Below are 15,339 nucleotides of genomic sequence, written 5' to 3'. Positions count from 1 at the left end.
GTTGTTCACAAGATTGCTTTGGCTATTTGGGTTCTTTTGTTTTTCCATACAAATTGTGAAATTTTTTGTTCTAGTTCTGTGAAAAATGCCAGTGGTAGTTTGATAGGGATTGCATTGAATCTGTAGATTGCTTTGGGGAGTAGAGTCATTTACACAAAGTTAATTCTTCCAATCCAAGAACATGGTATATCTCTCCATCTATTTGTATCATCTTTAATTTCTTTCATCAGTGTCTTATAATTTTCTGCATACAAGTCTTTTGTCTCCTTAGGTAGGTTTATTCCTAGATATTTTATTCTTTTTGTTCAATGGTAAATGGGAGTGCTTTCTTAATTTCATTTTCAGATTTTTCATCATTAGTGTATAGGAATGCCAGAGATTTCTGTGCATGAATTTTGTATCCTGCTACTTCACCAAATTCATTGATTAGCTCTAGTAGTTTTCTGGTAGCATCTTTGGGATTCTCTATGTATAGTATCATGTCATCTGCAAACAGTGACAGCTTTACTTCTTCTTTTCCAATTTGGATTCCTTTTATTTCTTTTTCTTCTCTGATTGCTATGGCTAAAATTTCCAAAACTATGTTGAATAAGAGTGGTGACAGTGGGCAACCTTGTCTTGTTCCTGATCGTAGTGAAAATGGTTTCAGTTTTTCACCATTGAGGACGATGTTGGCTGTGGGTTTGTCATATATGGCCTTTATTATGTTGAGGAAAGTTCCCTCTATGCCTACTTTCTGGAGTAGGGTGTTGAATGGGTGTTGAATTTTGTCAAAAGCTTTCTCTGCATCTATTGAGATGATCATATGGTTTTTCTCCTTCAATTTGTTAATATGGTATATCACGTTGATTGATTTGCGTATATTGAAGAATCCTTGCATTTCTAGGATAAACCCCACTTGATCATGGTGTATGATCCTTTTAATGTGCTGTTGGATTCTGTTTGCTAGTATTTTGTTGAGGATTTTTGCGTCTGTGTTCATCAGTGATATTGGCCTGTAGTTTTCTTTCTTTGTGACATCTTTGGTTTTCGTATCAGGGTAATGGTGGCCTCATAGAATGAGTTTGGGAGTGTTCCTCCCTCTGCTATATTTTGGAAGAATTTGAGAAGGATAGGTGTTAGCTCCTCTCTAAATGTTTGATAGAATTTGCCTGTGAAGCCATCTGGTCCTGGACTTTTGTTTGTTGGAAGATTTTTAATCACAGTCTCAATTTTAGTGCTTGTGATTGGTCTGTTCATATTTTCTATTTCTTCCTGGTTCAGTCTTGGTAGGTTGTGCATTTCTAAGAATTTGTCCATTTCTTCCAGGTTGTCCATTTTATTGGCATAGGTTTGCTTGTAGTAATCTCTCATGATCTTTTGTATTTCTGCAGTGTCTGTTGTTACTCTTCCTTTTTAATTTCTAATTCTATTGATTTGCGTCTTCTCCCTTTTTTGCTTGATGAATCTGGCTAATGGTTTATCAATTCTGTTTATCTTTTCAAAGAACCAGCTTTTAGTTTTATTGATCTTTGCTATCGTTTCCTTCATTTCTTTTCATTTATTTCTGATCTGAATTTTATTATTTGTTTCCTTCTGCTAACTTTGGGATTTCTTTCTTCTTCTTTCTCTAATTGCTTTAGGTGCAAGGTTAGGTTGTTTATTTGAGATGTTTCCTGTTTCTTAGTGTAGGATTGTATTGCTATAAACTTCCCTCTTAGAACTGCTTTTCCTGCATCCTGCAGGAGTGGGTCGTCGTGTCTCCACTGTCATTTGTTTCTAGGTATTTTTTGTTTTGTTTTGTTTTGTTTTGTTTTTTGCAATACGCGGGCCTCTCACTGTTGCGGCCTCTCTCGTTGCGGAGCACAGGCTCCGGATGTACAGGCTTAGTGGCCATGGCTCATAGGCCCAGCCGCTCCGCGGCATGTGGGATCTTCCCAGACCAGGGCACAAATCCGTGTCCCCTGCATCGGCAGGCGGACTCTCAACCCCTGTGCTACCAGGGCAGCCCTGTTTCTAGGTATTTTTTTGATTTCCTCTTTGATTTCTTCAGTGATCACTTTGTTATTAAGTAATGTATTGTTTAGCCTCCATGTTTTTGTATTTTTTAAAGATCTTCTCCTGTAATTGATATCTAGTCTCATAGTGTTGTTGTGGAAAAGACACTTGATACAATTTCAATTTTCTTAAATTTACCAAGGCTTGATTTGTGACCCAAGATATGATCTATCCTGGAGAATGTTCCATGAGCACTTGAGAAAAATGTGTATTCTGTTGTTTTTGGATGGCATGTCCTATAAATGTCAATAAAGTTCATCTTGTTTAATGTATCATTTAAAGCTTGTGTTTCCTTATTTATTTTCATTTTGGATGATCTGTCCATTGGTGAAAGCGGGGTGTTAAAAGTCCCCTACTATGAATATGTTTCTGTTGATTTCCCGTTTTATGGCTGTTAGTATTTTTTTTTTAACATCTTTATTGGGGTATAATTGCTTTACAATGGTGTGTTAGTTTCTGCTTTATAACAAAGTGAGTCAGTTATACATATACATATGTTCCCATATCTCTTCCCTCTTGTGTCTCCCTCCCTCCCACCCTCCCTATCCCACCCCTCCAGGCTGTCACAAAGCACCAAGCCAATATCCCTGTGCCATGCGTCTGCTTCCCACTAGCTATCTACCTTACTACGTTTGTTAGTGTGTATATGTCCATGACTCTCTCTCGCCCTGTCACAGCTCACCCTTCCCCCTCCCCATAACCTCAAGTCCGTTCTCTAGGAGGTCTGCGTCTTTATTCCTGCCTTACCCCTAGGTTCTTCATGACATTTTTTTTTTCTTAAATTCCATATATATGTGTTAGCATACGGTATTTGTCTTTTTCTTTCTGACTTACTTCACTCTGTATGACAGACTCTAGGTCTATCCACCTCATTACAAATAGCTCAATTTCGTTTCTTTTTATGGCTGAGTAATATTTCATTGTATATATGTGGCTGTTAGTATTTGCCTTATGTATTGAGGTGTTCCTATGTTGGGTGCATAAATATTTACAATTGTTATATCTTCTTCTTGGATCGATCCCTTGATCATTATGTAGTGTCCTTCTTTGTCTCTTGTAATAGTCTTTATTTTAAAGTCTATTTTGTCTGGTATGAGAATTGCTACTCCTGCTTTCTTTTGATTTCCATTTGCTTGGAGTATCTTTTTCCATCCCCTCACTTTCAGTCTGTGTGTGTCCCTACGTCTGAAGTGGGTCTCTTGTAGACAGCATATATATGGGTCTTGTTTTTGTATCCATTCAGCCAGTCTGTGTCTTTTGGTGGGAGCATTTTATCCATTTACATTTAAGGTAATTATTGATATATATGTTCCTATTCCCATTTTCTTAATTGTTTTGGGTTTGTTACTGTAGGTCTTTTCCTTCTCTTGTGTTTCTTGCCTAGAGGAGTTCCTTTAGCATTTGTTGTAAAGCTGGTTTGGTGGTGCTGAACTCTCTCAGCTTTTGATTGTCTGTAAAGATTTTAATTTCTCCATCAAATCTGAATGAGATCCTTGGTGGGTAGAGTAATCTTGGTTGTAGGTTTTTTTCCTTCATCACTTTAAATATGTCCTGCCACTCCCTTCTGGCTTGTAGAGTTTCTGCTGATAGATCAGCTGTTAACCTTATGGGTATTCCCTTGTGTGTTATTTTTCCCTTGCTTCTTTTAATATGTTTTCTTTGTATTTAATTTTTGACAGTTTGATTAATATGTGTCTTGGCGTGTTTCTCCTTAGATTTATCCTGTATGGGACTCTCTGTGCTTCCTGGACTTGATTAACTATTTCCTTTCCCATATTAGGGAAGGTTTCAACTATAATCTCTTCAAATATTTTCTCAGTCCTTTTCTTTTTCTCTTCTTCTTCTGAGACCCCTATAATTCGAATGTTGGTGCATTTAATGTTGTCCCAGAGGTCTCTGAGACTGTCCTCAGTTCTTTTCATTCTTTTTTCTTTATTCTGCTCTCCAGTAGTTATTTCCACTATTTTATCTTCCAGGTCAGTTATCTGTTCTTCTGCCTCAGTTTTTCTGCTATTGATCCCTTCTAGAGTATTTTTAATTTCATTTATTGTGTTGTTCATCGTTGCTTGTTTCCTCTTTAGTTCTCCTAGGTCCTTGTTAAATGTTTTTTGCATTTTCTCTATTCTATTTCCAAGACTTTGGATCATCTTTACTATCATTATTCTGAATTCTTTTTCAGGTAGACTGCCTAGTTCCTCTTCATTTGTTAGGTCTGGTGGGTTTTTATCTTGCTCCTTCATGTGCTGTGTGTTTTTCTGTCTTCTCATTTTGCTTATCTTACTGTGTTTGGGGTCTCCTTTTTGCAGGCTGCAGGTTCGTCGTTCCCGTTGTTTTTGGTGTCTGTCCCCAGTGTCTAAAGTTGGTTCAGTGGGTTGTGTAGGCTTCCTGGTGGAGGGGACTAGTGCCTGTGTTCTGGTGGATGAGGCTGGATCTTGTCTTTCTGGTGGGGAGGTCCATGTCTGGTGGTGTCTTTTGGGGTGTCTGTAACCTTATTTTGATTTTAGGCAGCCTGTCTGCTAATGGGTGGGGTTGTGTTCCTGTCTTGCTAGTTGTTTGGCATAGGGTGTCCAGCACTGTAGCTTGCTGGTCATTGAGTGAAGCTGGGTGTTGGTGTTGAGATGGAGATCTCTGGGAGATTTTTGCCATTTTATATTACATGGAGCTGGGAGGTCTCTTGTGGACCAGTGTCCTGAAGTTGGGTCTCCCACCTCAGAGGTGCAGCACTGACTCCTGGCTGCAGCACTAAAAGCCTTTCATCCACACAGCTCAGAATAAGAGGGAGAAAAAGTAGAAAGAAAGAAAGGAAGGGAGGGAGGGAGGGAGGGAGGGAGGAAGGAGATAAAATAAGATAAAGTAAGATAAAATAAAGTTATTAAAATAAAAAATAATTAAGAAAAAAATTTTCCTTTTAAGTAGAAAAACAAAACAAAAACAACAAAAAGGACAGATAGAACCCTAGGACAAATGGTGAAAGCAAAGCTATACAGACAGAATCTCACACAGACACATATACATTCAGAAAAAGAGGAAAAGGGGAAAAAATAATATATCTTGCTCTCAAAGTCCACCGCCTCAATTTGGGATGATTCGTTGTCTATTCAGGCATTCCACAGATGCAGGGTACATCAAGTTGATTGTGGAGATTTAATCCGCTGCTCCTGAGTCTGCTGGGAGAAATTTCCCTTTCTCTTCTTTGTTCGCACAGCTCCCGGGGTTCAAATTTGGATTTGGCCCCGCCTCTGTGTGTAGGTCACCGGAGGGCGTCTGTTCTTAGCTGAGACAGGACAGGGTTAAAGGAGCCATTGATTCAGGGGCTCTGGCTCACTCAGGCCGGTGGGAGGGAGGGGCACGGTGTGCGGGGCGAGCCTGCGGCGGCAGAGGCCAGCATGACGTTGCAGCAGCCTGAGGCGTGCCATGTGTTCTCCCGGGAAGTTGTCCCTGGATTCCGGGACCCTGGCAGTGGTAGGCTGCACAGCCTCCTGGGAAGGGAGGTGTGGATAGTGACCTGTGCTCGCACACAGGCTTCTTGGTGGCGGCAGTAGCGGCCTTAGCATCTCATGCCCGTCTCTGGGGTCTGTGCTGATAGCCACAGCTCGCGCCCGTCTCTGAAGCTCCTTTAAGCGGCGCTCTTAATCCCCTCTCCTCGTGCACCAGGAAACAAAGAGGGAAGAAAATGTCTCTTGCCTCTTCGGCAGGTTCCGACTTTTTCCCCGGACTCCCTCCCGCTAGCCATGGTGCACTAACCCCTTCAGGCTGTGGTCACACCGCCAGTCCTCTCCCTGCGATCCCACCAAAGCCGAGCCTCAGCTCCCAGCCCCGCCCACCCCGGCGGGTGAGCAGACAAGCCTCTCGGGCTGGTGAGTGCTGGTCGGCACCGATCCTCTGGGCGGGAATCTCCCCGCTTTGCCCTCCGCACGCCTGTTGCTGTGCTCTCCTCCGCGGCTCCGAAGCTTCCCCCCTCCGCCACCCGCAGTCTCCGCCCGCGGAGGGGCTTCCTAGTGTGTGGAAACCTTTCCTTCTTCACAGCTCTCTCCCACTGGTGCAGGTCCCGTTCCTATTCCTTTGTCTGTGTTTATTCTTTTTTTCTTTTGCCCTATCCAGGTACGTGGGGAGTTTCTTGCCTTTTGGGAGGTCTGAGGTCTTCTGCCAGCGTTCAGTGGTTGTTCTGTAGGAGTTGTTCCACGTGTAGATGTATTTCTGATGTGTCTGTGGGGAGGAAGGTGATCTCCGCGTCTTACTCTTCCGCCATCTTTCCCCTCTCCTGGATTTTTTTAAGAAGTATGCTAATATACAAGTATGCTAATTCAAAGCAGTTTTGTACACTACTGTAATTAATAGGATTTTATTGATAATATAATTATAGTATCATAACTTTAATTATTAAAATACATGTCAATTATATCTGGTAACCAAGTAACCAGTACCTCTTCATAACTTTATTCTCCTGGGATACTTTTTTGTATCATTTGTATAACCTGTCTTTTAAATATGCATATTATCCTCTAAAACCTTGCTCTATTGCATCTAAAAGATTTGCATTGGTCATTATCCTTTATACTATCCTATAAGAATGAAGTATTCATTGTATTCATAGGATCTTCGAAATCAACTCTATGAATCATATTATTTAAATTTTATTTCTGCTATTTCAAGAAGTAAACTGGAAGATATTGCAAATGCAGCATTAGCAGCTAGTGCAGTAACTCAAGTAGCCAAGGTAAGAGGTTTTGGTTGGCTGATAACATTTTGTTAAATGTAAAATTCAGTAATATTCTGAAATCTATAAATAGACATTGGTGTCTAATTTACAAAGGACTGGAACAACCTAAGAAATATTTACACCCAATACTTCTAGAAAGAGTTCTGATAGTGTAAATTATCTTCAACTTGGACTAGGCAAAATAAACCAAACTAAAGGAACTTATTACTCAGTTAATTTGAAAGACAAAAATAAGAAGCTGAATCAATTTTTGTTTTGGGCTGGGATTTGTATAATTTTTTTAGCTCAGCTTAGAAATAGTTTGACAGTTGTATTGTCATAAATTATTCCCAGAATATTTTGGCATTGTTTTATCAGTGATCACTATAGTCACCATACTATCTTCAGATATTTTTTTAGTTAGGAGAGAGAATCCAAGGGGGCTATATTGCATATTATAAGAAAGAAGGCCAGCAATTCTATATCATAGTCACTTTTAGTCATGTTTGGCTTAATTATAAATAAATCTATAAAATATATTCTTGGTTGTAGCCCTGTTTTGCCCTTTGTTTCTTGAATTTGGACAAGATATAACTGAAAATTCTACAGAATGATATAGGGCGAATAAAAGACTAAACAACCATGCATTTAATTCCCATTCTTTCATTCTAATAGATTTTTCATTCTTAGATTTAGATAGTCCACTACTACTTCTGATTAGTTTTTAAGGCTTACGTCTTATTCTTTCTCTTCCAAAATTTATCATTAGTTTTACATGAAATAATATGAACAGTTTTCGATTTAACTACGTTTAACGTATCTCAGATAGTCTTCTTCATTTTTCTCCTGATTTACACTTCTAAAGAACTAGTGTAACTTTTCCCCGCCTATAAATATAGTTCACAGTGTAAAAACAGTTACTATGACTTTCTTAGAGAAGTATGATTAAAATGAATATAAAAATTAAAATTGTGGTTTTTCTTCATATTTGATATCCATTCCCATCCCAACCACAATTTATTTTAAAATTTTATATCTTCTTAAATTTTGTTTTCTGAAACTGTTACTCTCCTTGATAATTTATTGCCCAGAGTCTTGTTTTTTTTATTGCTTTTTTATGTTACTTTCTCATTCTTGTCCAATTTGACAATCTACATGCTACATGGTATAACTTTTAGTTATTGAATATAATTATAATTTTATTCATTTTATCATTAGTAGATTAAATTAAACTAAAAGTGCATTCAATATTGTAAAATTGATTTGAAAACCTTTTCTTTTGTTTCTAGGTTTTCGATCAGTATCTCAATTTTATTACTTTGGAAGATGATATGTTTGTATTATGTAATCAAAATAAGGAGCTTGTTTCATATCGTGGTATGTAAAAATAGGAATTTTATAATTAATTGTTAACAAAATGAACAGTGTACTGTAGAAAAACAATAGTAAACATGTTTAGTGCACTCCAGAACCAGCTTTGTTTACAGCCCATAAAGAAAACAAGTCTCAGACTTGAGTTCTGTCACATGTAGACAACACTTAGTAAATCTGTTTTGTAAGCTCAATGAAGGACCAATTATCTGACCTTTTAGTTACCCCACAGCAACTTGCACGAGTGGTTCACTCATGGTGTGTAAGACAGTATTTTAGTAGTAAGATTCAGTTAATCTTTTAGTACTTTGATCCTTGGACAAGAACAAGTTTACTTTACTTCTCTGTGCTTTAGTTTCCAAATCTGTAAAACGGGAATAATAATACTATCTACCTCAGAGTTTTTAATGGGAGTTAAATGCATTCGTGTATGTAAAATGCTTGGAAAAGTTACTGGCATATCGTTAAGCACTCAGAAACGGTTGGTTAATGTTGCTATTTGTCAAGATCAGACAACAACAAAGAGTCAGCAGCTACTAATGTCCTATTATGGAATGAAGTATTGATATAAGTACCATTCTCAAATATAGGTTGTTAGACACTCTTGATTCTTACACCCTGTTCATGCAGTGGTAGGTTTGAGTATTGGTATTTGATCAAATGCTATCTAACCACCTCTGAAGTTTGTATTCCTAGCTTTGATAAACTGACCATTCCTTGGATGTAGATTAAACTTAACAGACGCACACGCATACACACAGTTAACAGACACATATGCATACACACACACACATGCACACAGGAACATGGACACCCACACCATGTTTTATTGTCTATGCTGATTCTTTTTCTTTGTAAAAACACTTAACATGAGATCTACTCTCTTAACATTTTTAAGTATATAATACAGTATTGTTGATTTAGGTACAATGTTGTATGGCAGATCTCTAGAACTTATTCATCTTGCCTAACTGAAACTTTGTGCCCATTGATTAGTTATGTCAAATATTTTAAAGAAAATTGCAGACTACAAAAGATGTAATTAGCCAATTCATAGAAATAATTATTAATTTGATACCTAAGTATTGAGATGTTTGGGAATGACTAGAGTTTCAGAGGTTCTAAAGTAGGGGCCTCCCATGGGGGCATTTGGAAATGTGTAAGGACATTTTTGATTGTCACAATTAGCACTAGCAGTTAGTGAGCAGGGACTAGGGATGCTAAATCTTCTACAGTGTGTAAACCATACTCACATAGAAAATCGTTCTGCTCAAAATACTAGTGGTATTCTATCATAACACACTGGACCAGGTGGTAAGCTCCCAAGAGAAGAGAGCATGAATCTTTTGGTTTCACTGAGCTCCATAGTATGCCTTCTTGCTGAAATTAAGCAACATCTCTAAATGGGTGTAAGTATTTGCTGAATTGCCCATGTAAGAGATTTTTGACAGTACTGTAGTTATTTACAGAAGTCTGTTTACATTTAATTGACCTTTAACTTAATTAGCTACTTAAGATACATGTTTAAAACCTAGTTTCCCTTAAGCCTTTAAACTAAACTTGTAAATTTTATTTTTAAGTCTGTTTATTTGAAAACAAGCACCTTTACTTTTTCTTTGATTAACTCAGATTGAACTGACTAAATTATAATCAGTCTCATTTAACAAACTTAGTCAACAAACTTAGTTTGTTAAATTTCCTTAAACAGTTTAAGTTGCGTTTATAAGTTCAACCTATTCATCTTTTAATTATTTGTTTTTTAATTGATGTATAGTCAATGTACAATATTATGTAAGTTACAGGTGTATAATATAGTGATTCACAGTTTTTAAAGGTTATATTCCATTTATAGTTATTATAAAATATTGGCTGTATTCCCTATGCTGTACAATGTATTCTTGTAGCTTATTTTATACATAATAATTTGCACCTCTTAATCCCTACCCCTAGGTTGTCCCCTCTTCCCTCTCCCCACTGGTAACCACTTATTTGTTATCTATAGCTGTGAGTCTGCTTCTATTCTGTTACATTCACTAGTTTGTTGCATTTTTTAGATTCCACTTATAAGTGATACCATGCAGTATTTGTCTTTCTGTCTGACTTATTTCACTTAACATAATACTCTGCAAGTCCATCCATGTTGCTGCAAACAGCAAAATTTCATGATTTTTTATGGCTGAGTAGTTTTAAGTACTTCAAATACCAGACCAGGCAACTTTATAAATCTAACAAACAAAATCTGCCCAAATATTTAAATAATTATTAAAAATAATTAAATTTATAGGGAATCTAAATTCATTAAACATTCAAGTGTTTATAAATTTGTTTTCTTATATCTCTCAACTTAAAAATCACAAGTCTGAAATTAATAATTATTGAATTAAAAGTATAAATTTAATTTATTAATTTTAAAGTATAATCACATGCTTAATCGCCCAGATTCTCAATAGTATAATTATAGTATAATAATAATAGTAGATTGCCCTATACACATTTTACAATATAAGCTCATTTACTCCTCAGAATAACCTAATGAAGTAGGAATTAATATTATTTCTGTTTTCTAGATGAAAAAACTGAGGCACAGATACTAAGTAACTTGATAAGGAAATGGCAAAACCAGGTTACTAAATCCAGGCACTCACTCCAGAGTTAGTGCTCTTAATTATTATGTAATTATGTGGCAAATCCTCTCAAACATTGCAAGTGCTTTAATTAATAATCTTAAACAGATTATTCAAAACATAAATCAACCATATTGATACCATGGATTCAATTTTTATCACCTGTTTTCCACGGATTGGGAATTTATCCAATAAAGGATGCGGAGGTGTCACCTTAGTTAGACTTATGCTAATGTCTCAGACAAACCAAGTTGTTTTTGAAAGTGAGTTGAAGTTAGTGATGGACCGTGTTTTGACTGTTGAGGTCAGTGTTTCAGAGGTGTGGGACTGAAGGGTATGGACCTGAAGGGTGGAGGCTTCGTATAGATTTTACCTGAACCAGTGATTGGCAGAATGAGCTGAGTATTTCACTGGATTGGTATCCCCTGAATTTACATAATTCACGTTGTATCCTTATGCCATTTCTGTCATCTGATTTGGATAGATGGCAGTCTGAAGTACTGAATAGCAGCACGTTTCCTCATCCAGATTATGGTTAAAGTCTTTGTTATTTTTATGTTCTCTGCATGTACCATACTTTCTTTGAACACTCTGTTGTATCCAGTTGGATTCTGATTTCCTCTTATGCTGATCACAAGTTGTATTGAATTTTATATTTGTTTTCACATTCAAGATGCTAGGAAATTAAACATATTATATAGATAATATTTTAGTCCAGCCAGTCTTTTAACAAATAGTTACTGAGCATCTACTTGTCAGACACTGAGCCTAGGTACTCTGAGAGATAGGAAGATGAATAAGGCAAGGTCTTTGTCAAGAAAAGTCTTCACACCAATGTTTCTTAAAGTGTAGCCCCAACAACCTGTTTTTCAAATGTGGAAGCCATCGTGTAGTAGAGCAGCCAGGATAGCAAAGTCACTGGTTGTCAACCTAGTGAGTAGGCTTGCCACCTCTCCATTTATTCTTCCCTCCTGGCTAGGGACCATTATTACTCTTACCTTTTAAAAACATTTGACATGTTGGTTCTTAAAGTTCCAGGAAAGAAATGGGACAGAAAAGAAAAAAATGTGTAGCCCCAAGTATCACCTGAGGTGTTTGTCAGAATTGCAGATTACCTAAAATTATCCCAAATCTATTGAATTGAGTCCCTGAGGGAAAGGGCTAATAGTCTTTCATTTTTAATAGCTTCCAGAGAAACTTCTTTCTCTTCTCTCCTATTCTTAGAATGAGGCTTCTGTCCACTGGAGTTTGAGAACCACTTAAGCACACTCTAGTAGATCAGAAAAGAAATTTATATGATTTGTTATAATACAAAGAAAATGTATGTGATGTTGGTCTTGCCGTAATTGATTTATTGATACATTGTCCTTTTCTGGCAGTATTTGGATAGTAAGATCAGTAGTTTCTTGAGGCCATTTAATGTTTGTGAATAAAATTATGGAAGTCGATATTTCCTATTTGCGCTGGCAAAAATTTTGTATAATTTATGTGGTGGGTTTTTTCTTATTATTACTGCTCTAATATTGATACTACTCATTACTACTACTGATATTGAGGTGGTATTTTTTTTGAAGTATAATTTTTGTGGATACTTGTTCACTTAAAATTTAAAGCATAAAAAATTTTACTTCTTTAACTATTACAAGTATTATCAAACTGAATATTGATAGGTGTTGAGTAATAATTTGAATAAAAATAAGGGATAAATTTTGGTCACTTTCTTCTCTTTTATCTATGTCATTTTAGCCATTAACAGACCAGATATCACAGACACAGAAATGGAAACCGTTATGGACACTATTGTTGACAGCCTCTTTTGCTTTTTTGTTACACTGGGTAAGTTTTCAAACCTTTGTTTATTTCTTGAAAGTAAGTTATTTAACAGCTCATTTTAACTTGTTACACTGCAATATGATCCCTTATTATCTATCTGGATCTCTACAATCCCTCTCTCCAGAGTTGAGATAAAATATACATTCTGTACTATATAAAACCACAATTCTTCTAATAATTTGATGAAGTTAGCATTTAGCAGCTCTCTTGAGTTGTCACCTTAGATGTCTTTGGTAATTGTAACTTCCTAATATATTGTTTGAATGTTTGCTGGTGGCTTCACCTATGTGCCTGCTAATTTTCTTTTAATAGTTCATTTTGAAAAATTTCAAATGCACTTCTAATTAGAGAGATATATGCCTGGTAAGTATTAAGGCAAACTCCCAAGGCTCCAGGAAACAGTAACTTTACGTAAAACACTTATCCAACATACTCTCAAAATTTTAAACATTTCTTTGGAGTATCTAAATTTACTTACAGCTACATTGTGTTTAATGTCTAATGTATGATTTTATTCGTTACTATTAATAATGTATATGTTTAGAAATCCTCTAATTGCGATTTTAATTTTGCAGACACTGAAAACTTTTCAGTTAAAATGATCCTCACACTACATTAATAAAATTTCTCTCTTTTTCACAAATGAGAAAATTGAGAGATACATGCATAGTTTAGGATATAGACAAAAGCTTGAGGAGAATTTGCATACAGATTTTGCGGGTCCCTCCTTTCAGGGATTTTTCCCTTTAATTTCCAGCCCTGAACTCCAGGCTTTGATTTCCCAGCTCAGTGAGTCTTCTGTTTTCTGCTTGAGCTCTTTCTCCTCTGTGCCATGCAAACTGGAAAGTACCCTCAAGAGGAAAGCTGGTTAAAAGTATCTCTCACTGTTCAAGTATTTCTCTTCTTTCAAGAGTTTTACCCTCCTCCACTTTCTGCTTGCTTTCGATTGCTCTCAGTACCTTCAAATGGAGTTGTTGTTGGGTTGTTTGTTAAAGAACGCACATGTATACCACTTTTAGTCATTAAACAGACATAATTAATCTTTCTATTTTTGCACACAGTCTCCAGAATTTTGCTGAATGCTAGAGTTATTGTGGACATTAAGGTTATTTTTGCTTGATGATAACTATATTTTCAAGGTTAAGGTAGATTGAAAAAGAAGTGTACAGACCACTGAAGTGTTAGAGCCACTTTTATTATGCAGAGTATCAGAAAGTGATTTTTCTTAAAGGAAAAGTTGAAATTACTACCAACCTGACATAGAAAGATATCAATAATAAATTAAGTGGAAAAAAAGCAAATTTAAGGATGGTATGCAAAATATCCTGTTTTTGTTTTTTATGCACTCCACACACACACTTATTTAGACTATATGTAGAATATAACCTGGAAACATTCATATCTAATTCTTAATGGGGTTATTTTGGGATGCTTGAATCAAGAGGATTAACTTTGTACATTTCTAATATTATTTGGATTTTCTTAGGACAGACATGTATAGCTTGCCATCAGAAGAAAATAAAGTTTTAAAAAATGTACTAATATTTCACGTTTTTACTTTTACAAGTGACTGAGCATGCTTTGTATAGAATCTAAAATGTAAGAATTTCAGCATATAAGTATTACAATGTTCTTTGTTTTATGAGATTTTCAGTGCAGTTTAATTTTTTTTTCTCATTTTAGGATTTCAGCCTTCAATAAAACTTGGAATAATAGAGAGAAATTAAGAAGTCTAAAATGAGTTGATTTGATAATAAACTGAGGCCAACTTTTAGGAGTATTTTACATTGTGCAAAGAATGTGTTTTCTATTGATATTATCTTTTAAATTAGTCAAAGTGCTGATTTAGTCAGTCCATTGAAAAAATATGGTCACACTGATTGACCCATACAATATAAAAATCATGTTTTTCTGACTCCCTTCATGTTGTCTTTATAAATGGTAAGGTCTATTTCTGAAACCTTGCTTTTATTTTCAAGATTATAAATCCTTTTATGTTTGTAGCCTGAAATTGTATATATCTATTGTATGTTATTATTTGAGGCTGATGTATTTTATAAGTATCCATTTTAATTATTAAGAGCTGAAATCATTGCTAACATCTGTTGTTAAAATAGGTGCTGTCCCTATAATCAGATGTTCAAGAGGAACAGCAGCAGAAATGGTAGCAGTGGTGAGTTCATGCAAATATCCATTGGGGATAAATAATGTGTCAGTTGTTTTCCCTAAATACCTCAAGTATTTTTGTTAATATTAAGTATTTATACAGTTGTTATGGGTTATATATTAAGTGCCAAAGGCAAATATTTTTATTTTATAACATTGGGATTACACCAAAAATAAAAAGTAATCATTGTGATCATGTGATGGAGTAAAATGATCTATTCCAATGTGAATGTGTTATTCCAGCCCTGTTTCTTTTTTACTCAAATAAATATTTCTCATTTAGCTTTGTCTCTCTAAGTAGTATTTTACACTTATTTGATTCCTCAAATCATTTAATATTTAACTTCATTTAGCAAACATTTATTAACAATTATAATCATTTTTAACATGATGAAGTGTATTTTGCTTTCCCATAATACTGGAGTAGAACATTCTGTGTAAAATGAGCATTCAAATATTTGCTTTAAAGATTAAAAAATAAGATATTAGAGAAATTACAGAGTTACTGAAAAGAAGGTAAATGGTATGGGAAGATGGAGGAAGATACACTAACATTTTTGAGTTTTAGTAGCCCGAATGAGTCATTGACAGATAGAGGGCTAGTTTCTT

General features: G+C 35.7%; 1 protein-coding gene across 6 annotated transcripts in view; it reads left to right on the top strand.

Annotated features, from left to right (window-relative positions):
- Positions 1 to 15,339, top strand: part of SCFD1 (sec1 family domain containing 1) — a gene marked incomplete at its 5' end in the record, with an annotated part of 133,274 nt that overhangs the window by 27,944 nt on the left and 89,991 nt on the right. For 5 of the 6 annotated variants that reach the window (XR_014296330.1, XR_014296331.1, XR_014296332.1 and 2 more), the window contains 4 exons: positions 6,632 to 6,754; positions 8,026 to 8,113; positions 12,478 to 12,567; positions 14,682 to 14,737. Coding sequence is in view for 3 of the 6 variants with exons in the window: in XM_082647827.1 (XP_082503953.1) it covers positions 6,632 to 6,754; positions 8,026 to 8,113; positions 12,478 to 12,567; positions 14,682 to 14,737 (357 nt within the window). The remainder of the gene's footprint in view (positions 1 to 6,631; positions 6,755 to 8,025; positions 8,114 to 12,477; positions 12,568 to 14,681; positions 14,738 to 15,339) is intronic. The other variant, XM_082647828.1, reaches the window with a different exon arrangement.

The sequence above is a fragment of the Grampus griseus genome, assembly GCF_964374135.1.
Source record: "Grampus griseus genome assembly, chromosome: 2".
NCBI lineage: Eukaryota > Metazoa > Chordata > Mammalia > Artiodactyla > Delphinidae > Grampus > Grampus griseus.
Note: the sequence above shows the minus strand (reverse complement) of the source record. Positions and strands in the feature narration are given on the sequence as shown.